The 18,887-nt window shown below is 36.5% G+C and overlaps 1 protein-coding gene across 2 annotated transcripts; it reads right to left on the bottom strand.

Annotated features, from left to right (window-relative positions):
- Positions 1-2,558: 2,558 nt before the first annotated feature.
- LOC127430543 (cyclin-I-like) lies at positions 2,559-17,654 on the bottom strand. 2 transcript variants are annotated; one of them, XM_051680359.1, is made up of 7 exons: positions 17,396-17,650; positions 15,696-15,852; positions 14,148-14,282; positions 11,606-11,680; positions 9,602-9,742; positions 6,888-7,097; positions 2,559-3,890 (listed from the first exon to the last, which is right to left on the bottom strand). In XM_051680359.1, exons 2-7 carry the CDS (start codon positions 15,807-15,809, stop codon positions 3,432-3,434), a joined length of 1,134 nt encoding a protein of 377 aa, XP_051536319.1. In that variant the 5' UTR covers positions 15,810-15,852; positions 17,396-17,650; the 3' UTR covers positions 2,559-3,431. The 2 variants fall into 2 exon arrangements, with proteins under 2 accessions (XP_051536319.1, XP_051536320.1); XM_051680360.1 differs by lacking the exon at positions 15,696-15,852 and having other exon boundaries at positions 17,396-17,654.
- Between the last annotated feature and the right edge of the window lie 1,233 nt (positions 17,655-18,887).

Raw genomic sequence — 18,887 nt, 5'->3', positions numbered from 1 at the left:
GCCAGTGTGTGTGTGTGTATATATTCACGGTTGGGAGAGTTACTTTTGAAATGTATTCCACTACAGATTACAGAATACATGCTGTAAAATGTCATTTGTAATGTATTTCGTTAGATTACTCAAGGTCAGTAACGTATTCTAAATACTTTGGATTACTTCTTCAGCACTAGTAGATTTTTTCACTTGTTTTGACTATAAAGACTCTGCCAGTACAGTAAGACAAAATACACGTTAAAAATACATTCTCTGAAAAACCTAAATATCTTATGCAGTGTTGCTTCTAAAACAAGATAAATCTAATTGATCTTAAGGATTTTTAGATATTTTTACAGGAAAACAATACAAAATTATCAAGAATATTATTTTTGCCCTAATATCAAAGGTCTTACCAGAAAAAAGAAATTATGATCCAATGTGAACTTTCTTGATAAAAAAAAAAATAAGATCGTGTCTGCTAACGTGCATGTAAAATGGCTAGAAATAGCATTTTAGCTTAGCGTAAAGCTGACAATTTACACAAGGTTTATTTCTATTTCTTCTGCTCCAAACTTACTTAAAACTTACGTCTCTGTCTGCTCGTATGAATGTAACACATCATAAGAAAGTGTTTCACTGCTGTTCAAATGCACTTTCGATTGCATCATTTATATGTACAAATGTTTCCATCTGAAAGGACTAAATATTAAATGAAACAAATGATAATAAAATGCAAAGTAATCTATTTAGTATTCTAAATACCAGTGATTTAAATTGTAACTGTAGTGGAATACACTTACTTATATTTGTATTTTAAATACGTAATCCCGTTACATGTATTTATCCTGTTACTCCCCAACCCTGAATGTGTGTGTGTATATATATATATATATATACACACAGTTGAAGTCTGAAGTTTACATACACCTTAGCCAAATACTTTAAACTCAGTTTTTCATTATTCCTGACATTTAATCGTAGAAAACATTCCCTATCTTAGGTCAGTTAGGATCACTACTTTATTTTTAAGAATGTAAAATGACAGAATAATAGTAGAGAGAATGATTTATTTCAGCTTTTATTTCTTTCATCACATTCCCAGTGGGTCAGAAGTTTACACACACTTTGTTAGTATTTGGTAGCATTGCCTTTAAATTGTTTAACTTGGGTCAAATGTTTTGGGTATCCTTCCACAAGCTTCTCACAAGAAGTTGCTGGAATTTTGGCCCATTCCTCAACAGAACTGGTGTAACTGAGTCAGGTTTGTAGGCCTCCTTGCTCGCACACGCTTTTTCAGAATCAGATTGACATTTTGCCACAACTTTGGAGGTATGCTTGGGGTCATTATCCATTTGACAGACCGATTTGTGACCGAGCTTTAACTTCATAGCTGATTTCTTGAGATGTTGCTTCAATATTTCCACATAATTTTCCTTCCTCATGATGCCATCTATTTTGTGAAGTGCACCAGTCCCTCCTGCAGCAAAGCACCCCCACAAGATGATGCTGCCACCCCTAAGCTTCACAGCTGGGATGGTGTTCTTCGGCTTGCAAGTTTCACCCTGTTTCCTCCAAACTTAACGATAGTCATTATGGTCAAAAGGTTCCATTTTTTTTCATCAGACCAGAGGACATTTCTCCAAAAAGTAAGATCTTTGTCCCCATGTGCACTTGTAAACTGTAGTCTGTCTTTTTTATGGTGGTTTCGGAGCAGTGGCATCTTCCTTGCTGTGCAGACTTTCAGGTTATGTCGATATAGGACTCGTTTTACTGTGGATATAGATACTTGTCTATCTGTTTCCTCCAGCATCTTCACAAGGTCCTTTGCTGTTGTTCTGGGATTGATTTACACTTTTTGCACCAAAATATGTTCATCTCTGGGAGACAGAATGTGTCTCATTCCTGAGGCTGCGTGGTCCCATGGTGTTTATACTTGCATACTATTGTTTGTACAGATGAACGTGGTACCTTCAGGCCTTTGGAAATTGCTCCCAAGGATGAACCAGATTTGTGGAGGTCCACTATTTTTTTTTTTCTGAGGTCTTGGCTGATTTCTTTTGATTTTCCCATGATGTCAAGCAAAGAGGTACTGAGTTTGAAGGTAGGCCTTAAAATACATCCACAGGTACACATCTAATTCAGTGCACCTGCTATCAGAAGCTAATTGCCTAAAGGCTTGACATAATTTTCTGGAATTTTCCAAGCTGCTTAAAGGCACAGTTAACAGTGTATGTAAACTTCTTACCCACTGGAACTGTGATTGGGTAATCACAATTAAAAGCAATTAAAAGTGAAACAATCTGTCTGTAAACAATTGTTGGAAAAATAACTTGTGTCATGCAAAGTAGATGTCCTAAATGACTTGCCAAAACTATAGTTTGCTAATATGAAATCTGTGGAGTGGTTAAAAAATTTGTTTTAATGACTTCAACCGAAGTGCATGTAAACTTCTGACTTCAACAGTGTGCGTGTATATATATATATAGGAACTGAGAATAACTAATAACACAGTACCATCATATCCCACACAATAAATGCTCACAAAAAAAAAACAACAAAAAAAAAAAACAAGACATCAACAGTTCAGAGTATGTTTTCATTTATTTGAGCATTGGGAGATTTCTCTTCAGCAGCACAGACTGTTATCAGCACCTCAGAACAAGAGAGAGCTTTCAGCAGGAAACAGCACATAAAGGTTATGATCAGCAAAGGAATGGTGAAGATCTAAAGTTGTTGTTTTTTTGTTTTTTTTTTGTAAGTTCACAATGTTATTCTTGTATTTTTATTCTACTCAGTATAACAGTTACATCATTACTATGTTTAAAACAAGCGACAAACAGTTCATCTAGCCATGTCAGGCCAAGTGTGATCTAGTGCCATGGTAACACTAATTCATCCTTAATGCTCAGTATAAGGTAGTGATAGGGAAATTATCACCCTTCAAACACTCACACACACAATCGAATCACAAGCATTTAAACAAAGCCATCAACCAAGAGAATGAGAGTGTACATTTGTACAAAACTAATATACATCTTTATAAATGCCACTCTTTAACCATAGCCTTAAAAGACAATATATTCATCAAAATTGCACATTTCAGTCATGAATTCAGCACTCAAACATGTTGACAAGAAAACTGAAAAAAGGAGATACCGATGAAAAGTTAAAGATTAAGGAGAGGAGAGGAAAATGGTTGGTGAATACACTTAGAGAGACAAACAACAATAATAACAGTCAAAAATTTTCCACAGATAGGGAGAAAAGTATTCCTGCTTTTTTTGCAAAAAAAAATTTCATTTTATATATTGACTTTTATGCTTATGCTCAGTGAATGGTTATGAAATAGCATCATGCACAATGTATTTATGTTAGTATTTTTGGCTCTCTCTTGCTCTGAGGTTGACAGATGAACATGTTTGCTGAGGTTGTGATTGTTTAGGCGTTTTCTTGCTCTAGGTTTCCCTGACAGGTTGGAGAGGTGGGCAGGGTGAGGAGCCAGCATTCTGCCGTACCACAGGCAGTCCGCAGCTCAAACCCGGCCCCCCTCCAACTGTTTCACCACTGCCTTGGAGCGCCCCCTCCTGGGGACTCTCCTCATTGTACAGACGCTTGATCCCATCGAAATACTCGTCCACCTCCATGTGTTCTACCTTCCGCTTGGCCGAGGACTTGCAGTGAAGCCGCAGCTTGGGGCAAGAGTGGGTGTGGGCTGTGTTGGGGTTAGAGGGTCGGTGAGGGTCACAGCCCGATGCGGTCGGAACGAAGGAGTCTTGCCAGCCGGGCAGGGTTCCCCCGTCGTGAGGCAGCAGGGAATGACAGATATACACAGTGTTAGGAGGCAGGGAAGCCATGTGTGTGGACAGGCAACATGCAACTAGCTCTCGACAGCCAATCAGCTGAGAACTGTCCATCTAAAAGAGAAAAGTGAAAAAAAATGTATTAGTTCTAATACAACTAGAAATAACTTTCAATATAATAACGTCAATAACAAATAAACAGATATTGCAAAATTGCTCAAATATCTCATTAATAATACAACATGCCACGAAAAGTGCTGCGTTACAGTGACCCCCCTAACCCTAATTCATGTGTAAAACTTGCTATAGTTTACTTCCATGTAGGGCTGGGAGATAAAACGATCTCTACATTTATCAGGTTTTTTTTCTATATCAATGATAATCTTTTGAGTAAATATTGAGATTTTGTTCTACATCTAGATGATTGGATCAGGTATGTGATGCTAAAAGCACAAGTAGTTTAACATTAGGCAACATTAAACACACAACTAGCCAACTGAATCACATGAATGAAATTAGCCTGTAAGGAAATATTAGCAGGCTTGCGGCTACATAGCATGCTGCCATGAAAACCGACAATGAGGCTAAGTAGCCGCTAGCTATCCGGCTAATAAGATATCGTTATGTACTGAACCAAACAGCAATAAAAATGCAATATACAGCTATTTCATTGAAAAGAGGTCACACAACTTATGTAGGAATAAATCCTGAACAGAGTATACTGTAAAGGTAGCTATGTTAGGTACGTTATTTTAAGAATGTAAAGGTAGTTATGTTTACATTAATTCTTCAGGTCTAAAAAAAAAATTTGCAATGCATTTCCTCCCCCATTCCTTAAAAGGTGGGGGCATAACTCCAAAATTGGATGAGGAACAGGGGGTGGAATGAGGTCCCGGGTCACTAAAGACCAGAGCTAGGTGTTAAAGGGTTAATTTTGTGTATTTAGGACACTTAAAATACTAGCTTTGAAATTAGCCTAAACAAAACAAAGGATTCAGACATTTTATTTCAAAAACGTTCAATATGTCATTTCCACCTCTGACTTCTATTAAACACTATACAGAATTTGAGATGTGCTGGAAATAACAATGTGGTGGGAAACTTCAGGACATTCTGAAAAAAAAAAAAAAAACAAGACTAGTTAGTAATGTAATTGTCAGACAGGTTGACATGAGCTGATCTGAATTTGCTAATAAGAGTGAAGGCCAGCACACTGAAACATCTGCTTCATGATCAGATCTTCTGCTTTGATATACGTGATGTTCTGAGATGTTGACACTTCAGAATTAGCTACTAAATGTGTATGTTTAAAAGGTACATTATGTAACAGTAGAACCCCAGTTTTTACTCTGAATATACTGAATTTAAATAAAGGCCTTCATTTTAGCTCTGCTTTAAGCACAGTGGCAACTAGACTTGAGATAACTGACTTCACTTTGGAGAAGTGAATGACCCTGTTAACAGCCACCTCTTTTGGGTTTACGATAAGGGTTAAAAGCCTACAGGAAATGGAGCATGTGAGACAAATTTTATGCACCAGTAAAGCTCTGACTAAAAGCTTTACCGTTTCCATTCATGTCAACTTTATCTATGAAAAGAGCCTTTGTAAGAAATGAATAATTAGATCACTGGATCATTGCAAACGTGACTGACGCTGATGTCCAAATCCTCAAGTCTTAATTCTGAGGTCAGACGTACAAAATCTAGTTTAGAGTGACCATAGACCATTGTGATCTTTCTGATCAATTAATGCTTTTGTTTAATGGAAATGTTTGCAACTGGTCTCCTGATAACAATGGAAACTGTCACTCTGCACAAGTCATTCAGATCAACCCCTTTGACACTCATCTCTTAATCTACATTATTTAATTTTACAAACATAAAAGCCACAAATCTGCAATAAACATTTGATCTTTTAAAAGGAAGTGATCTTTTAAAACAGCCCTCTATATGTATATACTTCTCCAGACACGTTACGCACATAGTACAAATATACTGTAAAACTTAATAAGAAACAAACAGCTGTTGGTTTCAATGAACCTGTTTACACCTGGTATTAAGATACGTTTCGGGTGACCCAATCAGATGTGGTCAGCGCCAAATACAGGTGTAAACAGAGTCTAAAAAGTTTTGTGATCGGATTACAAAGGTAGTTAAAAATACAGCGGATACATACACAAGCAAGAGAACTTAATGAATCACAATGAACACAGATGAGAAGCACAAATGTCTGAACCTTCATTACAGGTAACACAAAAATAACAGATAATTCTTGAAATGTTGCGTTTGTGCTTTATTTAATTTCAGATGCATCTGGGAATAACAGCACGCAGTGTTTTCATGCTTTGTCTTTTCTGACTTTGTTGTGCTTTAAAGACATGCAGTAACACACTGACATGGTGAATGATATATATGTCATCATGAAATCAGAGACCATCCCCTCGAAATCTGAACACAAGTGGTCACAGGAGACGCATTTAAGCAGCCAGGTGTAAGCAGCGATGTGTCATGCTTGACCACATGTGATCGGACCACCCGAGACACATCTTAATACCAGGTGTAAACAGGGTCAATGTTGTAAATTTATATTCTATCTTTTTGATCACAGATGTGCCACTGTACACAGAATGTGTCATGCGTCATGATATTGTGATGTTTGTTCACAAGATGCGATGAGGACCAATGAGGTTTGATGTTATCGACATAGCTGCCTTATGATTTGATTTTGAGAGTGAATAACAACTTAACTTTCATTCTGCTCAACCTAAAATGTGTATCGATTAGCTTCAGAAGACTTGGAATACAGTCCACAAGTCATATCAACTTCTTTTTTGTCCTTTTTTGAGCTTGACAGACTATTTACTTATATTATATGGCAAATAAACCCTGTGAAGACTTTTTTTTAATTTATATTTTGTGTTCCACGGAAGATATAATTTCATATTAGTTTAAAGCGACATTAGGGTGAGTAAATTGTGACAATTTTTTTGGGGGGGGGTGGTAAAGGGTTAGGTCATTCCTTTAATGACTGATGGCCGATTATTAGGCCTGGCCAACAAGAATCTTTAAACTCCTAAACTTCTTCATCTGTTTGAGATTTTAAGTTTTTACCTGTGCTTTGTGCAGCAAGTCGACAGTGAGAGCGAGCCAATCAGTACAGAGTTTCTCCAGTTCCAGTGTGATGAGGGTGAGGGAGAGCACTGAACCGCGCACCTGCAGCATTGCAGTTTGGGCCAGACAGTGGAAAAGCTGCTGGGTGAGCAGAGCCACATGCTGTGATGGGTTCAGGCCAGACTTACAGCTCAGAACCATTGCATGGAACTACAGAGAGGGTAACAAACATTTTTTTATTAATTATATAATTTTATATATATATATATATATATATATATATATATATATATATATATATATATATATAAATAAAATGAAAGATAAATATATATTTCAATATATTTAGATTAATTATACTTTTATATTTATATATATATATATATATATATATATATATATATATACTATATATAATGCATAAAATCAGGCAGTTACGGGTCAGGAGATTCAGTCAATGTTCACATGAACTATCAGAATGGGTAAATAAAAAATGGACCGTGGCATAATTTTTGGTGCCAGATGGGCTGGTTTGAGCATTTCTGTAACTGCTGATCTCCTGGGATTTTCACACACAACATTCTCGAGAGTGTATCCAGAACAGAGAGCTGAGGCTGCAGTGTAAACAGGCTCACCAAAACTGGACCGTTGAAGAAAGGAAAAACATAGCCTGGTCTGATGAATCTACATATCTGCTGAGGTACACAGATGGTAGGCCTACTGCAGCCTCAGCTTTCTGTTCTGGGTAAATTCTAGAGACTGTTGTGTGTGAAAATCCCAGGAGATCAGCAGTTACAGAAATACTCAAACCAGCCCATTTGGCACCAACAATCATGCCACGGTCCAAATCACTGAGATCACATTTTTTCCCCATTCTGATGGTTGATGTGAACATTGACTGAATCTCCTGACCCGTATCTGCATGATTTTATGCATTGCACTGCTGCCACACAATCAGCTGATTAGATAATTGCATGAATAAGTAGGTGTACAGGTGTACCTAATAAAGTGGTTGGTGAGTGTATATTAGGGCTGTCAACATGATGCGTTAATTTAGTGTGATTCTATAAAAAATAACGCTTAAAAAAATGAACGTAATTAATCATGCCCCCTATCGCGTATGTAAATCCCATAATAAAAGTAAAATTTTTTTCCTACCATACAAGCAATTCAAGCTTGAAGTACATCAGTTTTTACAAGCCGCATCAACAAGTGGCAGCACACCTCAACAAACCTCACAAGCAGCGCAGCCACAGAATGAGAACTGCTCACTGAGGAGGAAGCACAACAGTTGGGCGAAGTACAACAGAACACAGGAATCTTGAGATGCGATTTTCAAAGTTCCCACTACTTTTAACTTGACACATCGTCCTAAAAAATCTGCGTTTATAATGCTAAATACCAGTCAGATGCTTCAAACATATCCGTCTGAGGCACGCACATGTACCTAGAGCGACAATTAAAAATAACTTGGACGGAATGCAAGAACGCATACTGTGAGAACTGGACACATTGACGGACTAAATGCAAAACAGATTGCAGTCAACTTTAGGCTTGTTCAATGATATGAGAATAAAACAATATATTAAGTTCTTAGCCACTTTGTCTAATCAATGCTATTTATTTCAAACTGAATTTCAATCCATATTATATATTTATTTTAGGCCCTATGTATTATATTTAGAAATATTTCAATTATTTTGCATTATTTATTCGGGGGCCTTTCTCAGCAAATAATAATGTATGCGATTAATTTTATTAATTAATCGGCATGTCATGTAATGAATATGATTACAATTTTAAATTGATTGACAGCCCAGTTATATATATATATATATATATATATATATATATATATATATATATATATATATATATATATATATATATGGTGCCAGATGGGCTGGTTTGAGTACTTCTGGGATTTTCACACACAACAGTCTCTAGAATTTACTCTGAATGGTGCCAAAAACAAAAAACATCCAGTGAGCGGCAGTTCTGTGGACGGAAACGCCTTGTTGATGAGAGAGGTCAACAGAGAATGTCAGTTTAAACCAGTCTGCCAAAGTCTACGGTAACTCGGATAACCGCTCTGGACAGTTGTGGTGAGGAGAATATCATCTCAGAATGCTATAATGAGATGCGGGTTGGCGCTGTTTTGGCGGCACGAGGGGGACCTACACAATATTAGGCAGTGGTTTTAATGTTGTGGCTGATCGGTGTATATGCCAACTTCCACATGCCAGCTAAGACAATCTTTCCTCAAAACCCATATGAGAAAGCAGAATCAAGCTACATAATTTCATTTGTTTCAACTAGCAATATCCATCACATTTTCACAGCTTCTGGATGTATTGATATAGATTTTTTGTCATGGACAAAAACTGATATGGTGGTGGACATTATAAATCTATACTGTTTTGCTTGTTTTTAAACAAAAAACTCTGTCCAACTAATTGAAATCAGGTGTCAAAACATTTTAATGTGCAGCAAAATAAATGAATATTTTTTTGAAACATAGGAACAAAAAGGATCCTGTTTGAATTAGAATAATAAGGTCTGATGTTATGCACTTACAATATTATCAGTATCGGTCTGGTCAGGCTAATTATCACCAATGCATTCCTAGTTGACCTGTACTGTATGCAGACCTGCAGAGTTTGGTGGCATCGTGTAGGTCCCTGTGAGTGTGTGTATACTGTATGTGTACTCACAATGTAAAGAAAATCCAGTGCAGAGGTGGAGTGCAGGTCCCAGTTCAGCTTATCCAGAACAATCCTCTCCATCCGCAAGATCTCTGATGGAGAACAGCCACATCTGCTGCTGGAGGCCAGCTCTCTCAGAGACGGGATCCGCTACACAAACACACAGCAAAAGGTTAAACACACAGAAATGTACAAAGCAACACTATAAAAGCATACAGAACTAAAACAAACAGGGTTCCCATACCTTTCGAACAATTTATTTCAATTACTTTTCTAGTCATTTGTGATTACTGAACGAAAGACTTTAAAATAATTTTATAGAGAAACCTGGGATGGATTTAAACCTTAAATTATACTCAAGAGTACAAATGTCTGAAATAAGACAAAAAGCAATTTGACTGCAGCTCAACAGGGAAATTGATCAAAAAGCAATATCTACTGTAGCTAATGAAATATTTTAGAGTGGAGCATAGCTAGAAAAATTCACTATAGCATTTCCCATGACTTTTTCCAAGACTGGAAATCACAGTTTTAGATTCCTTTCTAGGTTTTCCATGACCGTGGGAACTTAGTAAAACACACAAAAACACACACACAGTTTGAAAATACACAATCACTTTCTTTCTAATAGTAAAGTATTAGTTAAACTCACTAATTAGTGTAATAGCTTCCTAAACTAAAGCCAGAAGAAATGGCCACTTTTTCCACAGAAATAACTATTAAAGTAATAGTTCACCCAAAAATGAAAATTCTCTCATCATTTACTCACCCTTATGCCATACCCATTGCATATTTAATACTTAAATACTGATCTGTTTCTCACCCACACCTATCAGATCTCTTCTACAGACATGGATTTAACCACTGGAGTCTTGCTGATCATTTTTATGCTGCCTTCATGTGCTTTTTGGAGCTTCTGGCCACCATTCACTTGCATTGGATGAACCTTACAGAGCTGAAATATTCTTCTAAAAGAAAGTCATACACATTGGGGATGGTATGAAGGTGAGTGAGAGAAATTTCATGTTTGGGTGAACTATTCTTTTAAGAACTGCCAAAAAATAACCAGGTTATCCAATTTTTTTAATTATTTTTTGTCCCCTTTTTCTCCCAATTTGGAATGCCCAATTCCAAGTGCGCTTATAAGTCCTCGTGGTGGCGTAGTGACTCGCCTCAATCCGGGTGGCGGAGGATGAATCCCAGTTGCCTCCGCATCCGGGACCATCAACCCGCGCATCTTATCACGTGGCTTGTTGAGCGCATTGCCACGGAGACATAGCGCGTGTGGAGGCTTCATGTCATCCACCGTGGCATCTGCACTCAACTCATCACGCGCCCCACCAAGAACGAACCACATTATAGTGACCACGAGGAGGTTACCCCATGTCACTCTACCCTCCCTAGCAACCGGGCCAATTTGGTTGCTTAGGAGACCTGGCTGGAATCACTCAGCACACCCTGGATTTGAACTAGCGAACTCCAGGGGTGGTAGCCAGCGTCTTTTACCACTGAGCTACCCAGGCTCCCACCAGGTTATCAAATTAATGAAACCGAATAAATCACCAAATATCAAATTAATTTAGTAGGAAAGAAACAACTTCGAAAATATCAGTCATAACATATCTACAGTTAGTTTCTCTATCTGTGTTTTTATGAAGGAGCTGAAGGAAATGTTTGGTTACTCTTTAGCCTTGGTAAAGTACAAACAGTTCTTACTAAACTACAGTTTGTACGACAAGGGTAAGCTTAATTTTAGACATACTGTATATGGAATGTTAAGGGACCAGCTTCCCTTGTGATGTCACTCAGTCTAGTTCTAATGGTGGGTCAATGTTTCCCACAGCAGAATATAACTTTTACAATATAAGTAGATTGTGTAACATCAAATAAGCCACTGGGACCATGATGACATGCTGACCATGAATCAGCTCAGTAGTTTCATATGATTAAAAAAACATAAGTTTAAGTGGGGACACAACTGATCATAGATCAGCATATTAATATTATGTTCACCTCATCTTCCTCACTGGTCTTAACAGCCAGGAAGAAACAAGAGATGGCGATGCAGCGCAGGTACTTTGGATGGGCCTAAAAGAGATAAAGAGAGAGAGAGAGAGAGAGAGAGAGAGAGAGAGAGACATTGATCAATGACTGAAATGCAATATAGGCCTATTAACACATTGTATTGCATCTTGATCGTTAAGATCCAATCCATCCGATTAGGTATGAACAGTTCATTTACACATGGCAAAATAAATATGTATCCACAAAACTGATATAAAATCCAATCTACTTCTGAAACTATGCTAATGCCAAGCAGCGAGCATTATTTCTGCACTTGAAATTAAAACTAAAAATTCGGTTTTTATGATTGAATAGCTTTCCAGTTATTAAAAATGCACGTGTAAATACTCTGTTCTGTTGTTCTTCTGCATACTGTACTGTGCACACATTGAGTTTGGCACAGTAAAAGGTCAAATGATTCTCTCACACACATACACTTCCTGTGTTTATTTCCAGTTCATCTAAAGTGACTGCCAAATAGTATTGTACTACCTGTGAAAATACAAATCCAACAGTCACAATAATGGCATTCTTTTGCCTCGGCTCTAAAAATACTGTACATTCTACAGCAGTTCCAGTTCTCTAAAGGAACATTCTCGAACTGTCTGCAGCGCTTGAAAATTCAAGAGCATTTTCTTAAAGCTCTAAACGAATATGGCCTGCTGAGGGTAAAAAATACCCAACTGTTAATAACAGCTGAGCTAAACAGTTACCTAACTTTTATCTTTAAAGCTTGTTATTACATAATAAAAGTGCACTGCCTCTAGGGCTGCAACTAATGATTATTTTGATAATCGATTAATCTAACGATTATTCGCCGATTATTCACCGATTATTGCAACAATTAATCATTAGATCTTAAGCGACTATTCAGCTTGTGCACCTACTTAAAAGGTATTAAACATACAAACAATAAAGAGGACAAAATCATCTTTTAAAAATACCTCTAAATGTCATTCACTGAATTAATGGCAAAAAAATACTTTTATAAAGTTTAATTCAGTAAAGAAATTCACTGCAAAAAAATCCTATTGTTATCAAGTGTTTTTGTCTTGTTTTCCATTTAAAATTGTCTTAAAACTTAAAACAAGATACATTTACTTGAGAAGCAGCATATAAGATATTTAGACTTGTTTTAAGAGAATACATCTTAAATATAAATGTATTTTGTATATAAGTGTATTTTTTCACTTGGTTATACTTCTGCGAGTGCAGTAAAGACAAAATATACTTATATTCAAGATCTATTCTCTAAAAGCAAGTCTAAATATCTTCTATGCTGCTGCTCAGGTGAATGCATCTTTTTTAAAAGGATTTTTAGATATTTTAAAATATTTTTATTTTTAATATTATATTCAACATTCTCAGATAACATGTTTTTCTTCTGCAGGAGAGCTGCTGAAGTAAATGTACGTTGTTTTAAAGGAGTTTTAGATATTTATATTGGAAAACAAGCCAAAACAAAAACAAATCAAAAATGCATTTTGTTGCAGTGTATAATGGGGCGAAGACTACCCTCTCTCACCTTTCTGTTCACTTCAATCCATCTTTAACTCACAAACAAACTCTCTCTTATTAATAAAGCTGCGTATTGCCAATTTTCTTCATGATAAGAAATGTACAGTGACGCATATATAATGATTCAATAATCTTGCTGCATTAAGCGTGTGCGCTTGAGGGACAAGCGTTTCCGTGACAGAGTGTTGCATCAGTCGGGTGCAGTTTCAATCTCTCCCCCTTAGATCGGGACATTCACACAACTCATAGAAGAGGTGCTGACCGCACAGAGAAATGCCAGTTTCTGAGTTTGTAGTTATTTACATGACCTGCTTCTGTATTATTTTAACTTTATTGAAGCTATAACGCATTAAATATAACTGCATTAAAGATGTAACGCCAGGGTGTTTCCTTTAAAGACACTCGACACGCAAGTTTTGCTTTAGAGGAGTTACTCCACAACAAGAGTGCTTCTGTATTTACTTATTTTATATTTTTGCATTATAATTCCCTCATACTTTGCGATCTACATCACCTGAAGCTGTGAAAGTTTAGAGTGCATCTGTGAGCGGTGTAATTCTTCCTCTCCTCAATCAGGCACGAGCTGCAGTGTTGCTCTCATGCTTCATCATTAGAGTTTAATGTAATCTCATGTTATGTTAAATGAGATCAAATGACTGTTCGGCAATGAACATTTTTGTCAACAAATTTTTTTTTTTATTGTTGTCGACGTCGTCGATAACGTTGACTAATTGTTTCAGCCCTAACTGCCTCTGTCAAAGTTTTATAATAGGGCCAAACAATGTGTTGCACACAACTCAAAACTTGATTATGTTAATCATGCCAAAATATAATCTATATACTCAACACTATAGCTAATAAATCCAATTCACCTGTCACGAGCATCTGTATATGGAAACACTCAAGACATTGTAAAACCACAATCATTGACTGGGGCAGAAGACCTCGACCGATCAGACGTTTTAAACATTACCTTGATGGTGAACAGAAAGCGGTCCAGGATGTTGATTGCCAGGCAGAGGGTCTCTGGATAGAGTTTGAGCTGGGAATGCACATCCCTCAACCACCGGACAGCCTCATCACGCTTTTCAGGGGAAATATCTGTATCCTTAGGAATAAAAATATGTTAAATTATACACATGGACATGATCTTTACACATACATATAGTGTCACACATATGTGTGTTTCTCCAACTTTGGGCACTTTCATGAACAGATTTAAACTTTTTTTTGTTATACGAAGGACACATTTCAACTTTTTACCAGACATTCATTCATTTTTGGTACTTTTTAAAATGCCTTATAAGTATAGATTTTACCGTTTTAGCCTTGTCCCAGACCCGGACATTCAATATTAAACTATGAAAACAAATCTATTATAAAAATACAAATTATTACATGTTTACGAGAAATAAAAAAAGACTATTTCAATATTTGTTGGGTGAACAACAAAAAAAATCCATTTTTATATATTTTTTTTTAATTACAGCTGTCTCACAGTTGTGGCGTAATTTCCACCACACCAATAAAGTTTTTAAAAGTTAGTGTATTTGTTACCGGTTACATGCATGAGATGAAAAGTGATGTTTGAAAAAAAAAAAAAAAAAACAAATCAAGTTGAATATCTATTGTGAGCAGAATATTTATATTTCCAATCAGGCTGTAATCTTGCAAAATTATGTAAAATGTGCAAAAATGTTATTGTATTTAGGATACGTAAAATATTAGCTATGAAATTACCCTTAGCAAAAAAAAAAAAAAAAAAAAAAAACCCCCAAAAAAAAACACGTTTAAAATGATCATTTCCATCTGCTTCTTTTCCACCCAATAATTCTATTAAACGAAACAAATTTTCAGATTAAACATTTACAATATTTAAAAATTAAATAAAAAAAAGAGTGTGATAAATGTGTTAAGACTTTACTTTTTAGAAATCAAGAGTGGTAAAAGTTGAAGAAAATCCTGTGTATGTGACACAGCAAATATAGTCACAGCAACAGTATAAAAATATATATATATATTATCTATTGAGAAACCGCCTCACAACAGCCTCATAAAAATGCACCAAACCCATTAATTGATGCATCTTATTGATCGTGAAACTGGGCACATCTCTTTTCACAGAAGAGGGTATTTTACCTAAAACCAGGAATCTTAACCTCAGCATGTTTGTGACAGACTGTTGAGCAGTCTTTTAAAACACAAGGTCTTGTATTGACCTTGTGTTGTGCTGTGTAACAACTTGTGTTCTTGTGCATATTTGTGCAGAGCATTCTGTATGTTTTTCCAAATCAGACATAAACTGCTGCTTATCATGAGAACTAGTGAACTAAGGGCCTCCAAAGCATTCAAGTACTTATAATGATGGTACACTGTAACTACCGCATTGTAACGAACTATATTCAAATTTTATTTGGACCTAGAAAGAAACCGAAACTACCATCGTTTACCTGCTTACCACAATATAAACACTGTTTCGTTATACTCAACAAACCATCTGCTCTCTCGCTGACAGACTCACCAGGTTGGTCAGTTTCTTTGGCACGTAAACCTTCCACAATTTGGCTTCCCTAGAAACTGCCTTCTCCAGAAAAGACGACAGCTTCCGGCTCTCCAAGGGCTCGGCAAACTTCATCACGAACCCTGGAAAAGCCTACCTCCCCACTGGATACAGCTACCTGAGCATTAAACACATAAACCAGCTTAGATAATATACTGTATGTTTGGATCTGTCAGGGAAGTATAAGCTGCCTTTGGAACTGTATTTTATTATTCAACTTTGTTCTCATTTATAAACTTGTCAGTTTACTGTAAAGAGAATAAAATACATTTGGGGGGCCTGGGTAGCTCAGCGAGTAAAGACGCTGACTACCACCCCTGGAATCGTGAGTTTGAATCCAGGGTGTGCTGAGTGACTCCAGTCAGGTCTCCTAAGCAACCAAATTGGCCCGGTTGCTAGGGAGGGTAGAGTCACATGGGGTAACCTCCTCGTGGTCGCTATAATGTGGATCGCTCTCAGCGGGGCACGTGGTGAGTTGTGCATGGATAACGTGCTCAACAAGCCACGTGATAAGATGCGCAGATTGACTGTCTCAGGCAACTGAGATTCGTCCTCCGCCACCCGGATTGATGCGAGTCACTACGCCACCATGAGGACTTAGAGCACACTGGGAATTGGGCATTCCAAATAGGGGAGAAAAGGGGTGGTGGCACAGTGGGCTTAAGCACATAACTTGCTGGTTCAATCCCCACAGCCACCACCATTGTGTCCTTGAGCAAGGCACTTAACTCCAGGTTGTTCCGGGGGTACTGTCCCTGTAATAAGTGCACTGTAAGTCGCTTTTAAGTGTCTGCCAAATGCATAAATGTAATGACTCCTTTTGAAAATGTATTGCATTACTTATTACCTTCTAAAACCCTGATCGACCTCAACCAGATGATTGTTTTATATAGAATTGTTCTATAGTCTATACAGTATTTAACACAATTATATCAGAAGTAACTGTAATTAAATTACTGAAAAATTAAAGAGTAATCCCTTTACTTTTTTCAACGAAAAAGTAAATTACAGTAATTGTAATGCATTACACCCAACACTGCCTTTGAGATATATTTTTTGCATGATAGGTGTTCTTAAAAATATATATATATATATTTATAATTATGATAATTTATTTTATATTATTATTATTGATTATTCTGTATTATTATTATTATTATTATGCATATGTACTTTTTATTTATTTAAAATCTACACTCCTAAACTGAATTAAAAGGGTATATTTCAAACGACTAACTATCAAAAATGCTTGTGTGCAATTAAAATAAACATTTCAAATTCACATTTATGATTAATCTGCTCCAGACTGGTGATGGTGGTGTTCATCTGCCATTCAATTTCTGAGGACAATATATAATGAACACACCTGATTCAGCATCACATTAACCCATTCATATTATAGATTCAAGATTGATGTATAACAGTATAATAACACTATTATTTGCTGTGAAGAATGACTGTAAACACTACTACACCCATTACATCAGCTGTGTTACAGTGTTGACGCAGCACTAGGTCCATTTTAAGGGTTTACCAACAGCCAGCTACACCAAGAAAGCCAGTTTAATATTCGTTATGTACACTTGTATCTTTTGTGGCAGATTTACTCCAGCTAAATGATTAAATCTGTTATTAAAGCTCTTAGAAACTGAGGTTATTACCTCCCCTGCAAGGCTGTGGGAAACGCAGATCATCCGGTCCATTAAACGGAGGTAAAATAAAGGAGCAGATCGGATTCCGTCATCTTTTCTAAGCGTCCAGCTTTGCCTCCATGTTCGCCCTGAAATTTGGTGGGGGGGGATTAGAAACTAAAGGGGATCCTTCCAAACTGATTTAAAAAATAAAATGAACGGAATATAGACACTAACGTCTACTTCCGAGTAGGAGACTGAGAAGGGAAGGAGAAGCTTCCGCCTACCTTCTAGCAGCACACGGCTGTCTAGAGGGTAACCCACGAAAGAAAGTCTCGCGAGAGTTTAAGTCGCTGTTGCTAAGGTTAGATTTAGGGTTAGATTTAGTGGTAGGGTTAAGGTTTGTGGTAGCTTTAGGTATATGGTTTCTGTAGGACTCCAAATATACACAATAAACACTGTGTGAGAACGTCGCATGCGGCTCTCGCGAGACTTTAGGTCACCGAGCGGTTACCTTGTAGACACGAGCATCCGGAAAACATTTTCTAGAATAAAAAAAAAAACCCGAACATGATAAATACTAAACGGCAAAAAAAAAAAAAAAAAAAAAAAAAAAAAAAACGGAACAACACTCAAATTATGATCAGATTGGCGGATTCGTTTAAAACTGAGATATGAAGTTGTCGTAAGAGGACTACTTTCTCCGGCGAAGGGGTTTAAGTGTCGATTGTATTATGAGGACTACTTTCATTTACAAGATGCTGCATGAATACGATTAAACCCAACAAATAAAACATATACATATAAGGCATACATTTCCTGCTTGATTATATTAAAAAAAAAAAAAAAAAAAAAAAAAAAAATTTAAACATCTATATATTTCACTTTCATCAGCTTTCATTAGAAATAGTAAGCTTTACAATAAAACGGTGTTGAAACATACATTCCTTGTCTTTTGATTTAGTATTACTGCATTTTTTATTTTTTTATTTATTTTATAAATTGGACAGCACATCATCATGTTCCTAGGACAGTCATATCTCGGACCAAAAGTAATATTCTCTCCTCACACAGGTCAATGTTTTAATGTTTAATTAAACATTTTAACCTGAATTACAGTTGAAGCCAAAAGTTTACATATACTTAAGTTGAAGTCATTAAAACTAATTTTTTAACCACTCCACAGATTTCATATTAGCAAACTATAGTTTTGATAAGTCATTTAGGACATCTACTTTGTGCATGACATAAGTTATTTTTCCAACAATTGTTTACAGACAGATTGTTTCACTTTTAGTTGACTATATCACAATTCCAGTGGGTCGGATGTTTACATACACTAAGTTAACTGTACCTTTAAGCAGCTTGGAAAATTCCAGAAAATGATGTCAAGCCTTTAGACAATTAGCTTCTGATAAGAGGTGTACTGAATTGGTGGTGTACCTGTGGATGTATTTTAAGGCCTACCTTCAAACTCAGTGCCTCTTTGCTTGGCATCATGGGAAAATCAAAAGAAATCAGC

The sequence above is a fragment of the Myxocyprinus asiaticus genome, chromosome 40, assembly GCF_019703515.2.
Source record: "Myxocyprinus asiaticus isolate MX2 ecotype Aquarium Trade chromosome 40, UBuf_Myxa_2, whole genome shotgun sequence".
In the NCBI taxonomy this organism is placed as follows: domain Eukaryota; kingdom Metazoa; phylum Chordata; class Actinopteri; order Cypriniformes; family Catostomidae; genus Myxocyprinus; species Myxocyprinus asiaticus.
This window is presented reverse-complemented; position numbering and strand designations above follow the sequence as displayed.